The sequence below is a fragment of the Nicotiana sylvestris genome, chromosome 5 (genome assembly GCF_000393655.2).
Source record: "Nicotiana sylvestris chromosome 5, ASM39365v2, whole genome shotgun sequence".
Lineage (NCBI taxonomy): Eukaryota > Viridiplantae > Streptophyta > Magnoliopsida > Solanales > Solanaceae > Nicotiana > Nicotiana sylvestris.
The window spans coordinates 41,011,245-41,014,816 of record NC_091061.1 but is presented as its reverse complement, the minus strand read 5'-3'; the positions used below and the strand labels follow the sequence as shown (position 1 = coordinate 41,014,816).

The 3,572-nt window shown below is 42.6% G+C and overlaps 1 protein-coding gene across 1 annotated transcript; it reads right to left on the bottom strand.

Moving 5' to 3' along the window:
• Positions 1-2,428: 2,428 nt before the first annotated feature.
• On the bottom strand, positions 2,429-3,172 carry LOC138868551 (uncharacterized). The gene is made up of 3 exons (XM_070146106.1): positions 3,093-3,172; positions 2,750-2,980; positions 2,429-2,639 (listed from the first exon to the last, which is right to left on the bottom strand). Exons 1-3 carry the CDS (start codon positions 3,170-3,172, stop codon positions 2,429-2,431), a joined length of 522 nt encoding a protein of 173 aa, XP_070002207.1.
• Between the last annotated feature and the right edge of the window lie 400 nt (positions 3,173-3,572).

The following is a 3,572-nucleotide window of genomic DNA, read 5'->3' as shown; positions in this document are numbered from 1 at the left end:
ATCTCAAGGCCTACTTTCCGGTCCAAAGTTGTGCTCAAACCCCCAAATTTGGTGCCAAACGACCCAAAACTAGTCAAATATTATATAAAATAATCAATTTATGCTCAAAAGTTCATATCCCAACTATTAAAGTGATTATCCAACTTTAAATGTAAGATTCCTAAAATTTACCCCCAGGCCAACGTGCCCGGATTCTGAAATTTTTTGAAGAAAGTTGTTACTCATAACCCCATGAACTCAAATATATGATTTTTACTAAATTCCATAACTAATTTCGTGGTCAAAACTCATTTTTATCAAAAACCTAGAGTTTCATCTAAACTCTTAATTTTCACCAATTTTTACATGTTAATCTACTCATAATCTATGTATTTAACTTATGTTGTGTGGAAATCACTTACCTCAAGGTGCTAGGTGAAAACCCCCTTCCAAGAGCTCCAAAAATCGCCTAGGAGTTGAAAGAAAATGAGCTAAATGGTCTAAGTCTTGTAATTAATAAGTTGTGCACAGGCCTCATATGTGCGACATCTGGTTCGCAAATGCGACAAACCCATCACAAATGCGAACCTGGGCTTAGGTTGCCATCGCAAATGCGACCAAGGAGTCACAAATGCAAACTCTGATGAGATCGCAAATGCGACCAATGTGTCCTAAATGCAAACACTACCTAGGTCGGTCTTCTTTGCAATTGCGAAGCCCTTCTCGCAAATGCGAGGTTTGCATTTGCGAGACCTGCAACTGCTGACAAGAATCACCAGAAAACTGATGTGTTTTTCATCCTTCCGAACGTCGAAACTCACCCGAGCCCTTGGGGCTCCACACCGAACACCCACACAAGTCTAACAACATCATACAAACTTGCTCGTACGATCGGAACACTAAAATAACATCAAAAACCATGAATTGGTCGCCAAAATGCATGGTTTAGCTCATGAACTCAAAACTTCTATAAACACTTCCGCTCGTCCGATTCCTATCAAATCAACTCGGAATGATGCCAAATTTTGCGTGCAAGTCTTAAATGACATTACAGACCTACTCCAACTTTCGGAAGTAGAATTCGAACCCGATATCAACAAGTCCACACTAGATCAAACTTTCCAAAAACTTCAAATTTCTAACTTTCCCCAATTGACCTCGAGATGACCTACAGACCTCCGAATCCACTTCCGGACGCGCTCCAAAGTCCAGAACCACCATAAGAAGCTATTCCTAGGCTCGAAATCCCAAACGCATGTCTAGAATGTAAAAATCTACTTCAACCCAAACTTATGAAATTTACTCAAATGGCAACTTTCACTATTAGGTGCAAAAACGCTCTTGGGTCGTCCAAAACCCGATCAGAACATACGTCCAAGTCTGAAATAAACATATGAACCTATTGGAACCGTCAAATCTTAATTCCGAGGTCGTTTACTCAAAATGTTGATCGAAGCCAAACTTAGCCTTTTAAGCCAACTTTAAGGAATCAAGTGTTCCGATTTTAACCCGAACCTTTCCAAATCCCAAACTAACCATCCCCGCAAGTCATAAAACAGTAAAAGCATATACGAAAAGTCTTATTTAGGTGAATGAGGTTCTAGAAAGCAAAACAACCGGTGGGGTAGTTACATTCTCTACCTCTTAAACAAACGTTCGTCCTAGAACGGGTTTAGAATCATACCCGGAGTGTTGAATAAGTGTGGATATCTGTTCCGCATGTCCTCCTCGGACTCCTAGGTCTCCTCCTCGACTGGTTGGCCCCTCCACTGAACCTTTACCATGGAAATCCTCTTGGATCTCAACTTGCGATCCTGTCTAGCAACAATGGCAACTGGCTCCTCCTCATAACCTAGGCTCTCATCTAAATAAATCATGCTGAAGTCTAAAACATGTGACAAATCGGTGTGATACCTCTGGAGCATAGACACGTGGAACACCGAATGAACTCTCAATAGGCTGGGAGGTAAAGCAAGCTCATAAGCAACCTCCCCAACTCGTTTCAACACCTTAAATGGTCCTATAAACTTTGGGCTCAACTTGTCCTTCTTTCTGAATCTCATAATACCCTTCATCGGCAAGACTTTCAAGAGAACCTTATCTCCTACCATAAACGATAAATCGCGTGCCTTTTGATCCGCGTAACTCTTCTGTCTGGACTGTGTTGTGCGAAGCCGCTCCTGAATCAACCTTACCTTCTCCAAGGAATCCTTTACCAAATCACTACCGTAAAACTTAGCCTCGTCGAGCTCAAACCACCCAATGGGAGAACAACATCGCAGACCATATAGAGCCTCAAATGGAGCCATCTCGATGCTCGGCTGATAAATATTGTTGTAAGCAAACTCGGCCAGAGGTAAGATCGATCCCACTGTCCTCCTAAGTTAATCACACATGCTTTGAGAATGTACTCTAAGATCTAAACTGTCTGCCCCAACTGCTCGTCGGTCTATGGATGAAATGCAGTGCTGAGCTCTATACGGGTCCCCAACTCACTCTCTACAGCTCTCCAGAAATGCAAAGTGAACTGATGGCCACTATCTGATATGATGGAAACAGACACACCATTCAACCGTAGTATCTCCTGAATATAAATCTGGGCCAACCTCTCTAAAGTATACGTAGTCACAACTAGAATGAAGTGTGCCGAATTGGTCAACCTGTCAACAATGACCCAAACTGAATCAAACTTCCGCAAGGTATAGTCATCTGCTGGAATAGGCCACCTGGACTCTGGTGCTCATACTTAACCTGCTAGAAATTTAGGCACCTAGCTAGATACTCAACTATATCTTTCTTCATCCGCCACCACCAGAAATGTTGTCTCAGGTCACGATACATCTTCGTAGAACCTGGATAAATGGAATACCGAGAACTGTGTGCCTCCTGTAGAATCCTCCCTCTCAAGCCATCGACATTAGGAACACATAGACAACCCTGGTGTCGTAGAACACCATCCTCGACGATAGAACCTCCTTGGTACCACCCTGTAGTACCGTCTCTATGGAACCATCAAATACAGATCATCAAACTGTCGAGCCTTGATCTGCTCTAATAGTGAAGACTGGGCAACGACTTATGCAAGAACTCGGATGGGCTCTGAAATGTCCAACCTCATAAGTTTGTTAGCCAAAGACTGAATGTCCAAAGCTAATGGCCTCTCCTCTGCTGAAATGAATGCCAAGCAACCCATACTCTCTGATTTTCTGCTCAAGGCATCCACTACTACATTGGCCTTGCCCGGATGATAAAGAATGGTGATGTTATAATCCTTTGGTAACTCAAGCCATCTGCGCTACCTCAAGTTGAGATCCCTTTGCTTGAACAAATGCTGCAAGCTACGATAATCAGTGTAAACCACACAGGAAACCCCATAAAGATAATGCCTCCAAATCTTAAGAGCCTGAATAATCGCGGCTAACTCTAAATCGTGCACAAGGTAATTTTTCTCATGAATCTTCAGCTAATGTGAATCATATGCAATGACTCGCCCCTCCTGCATCAATACATAACCCAAGTCAATTCATGAAGCATCACAATACACTTTATACATCCCCAAATCGGAAGGCAACACTAGAACCAATGATGTAGTC

Bases quoted from the DNA above. Each gene is read 5' to 3' on its own strand.
- LOC138868551 (XM_070146106.1), bottom strand. From the start codon at position 3,172: ATGGGTTGCTTGGCATTCATTTCAGCAGAGGAGAGGCCATTAGCTTTG. The intron at 2,981-3,092 runs GTTGGACATTTC...ATGGTTCCATAG, and splicing joins TTGGCTAACAAACTTATGAG to AGACGGTACTACAGGGTGGT. The intron at 2,640-2,749 runs GTGCCTAAATTT...CATTGTTGACAG, and splicing joins ATAGTTGAGTATCTAGCTAG to GTTGACCAATTCGGCACACT.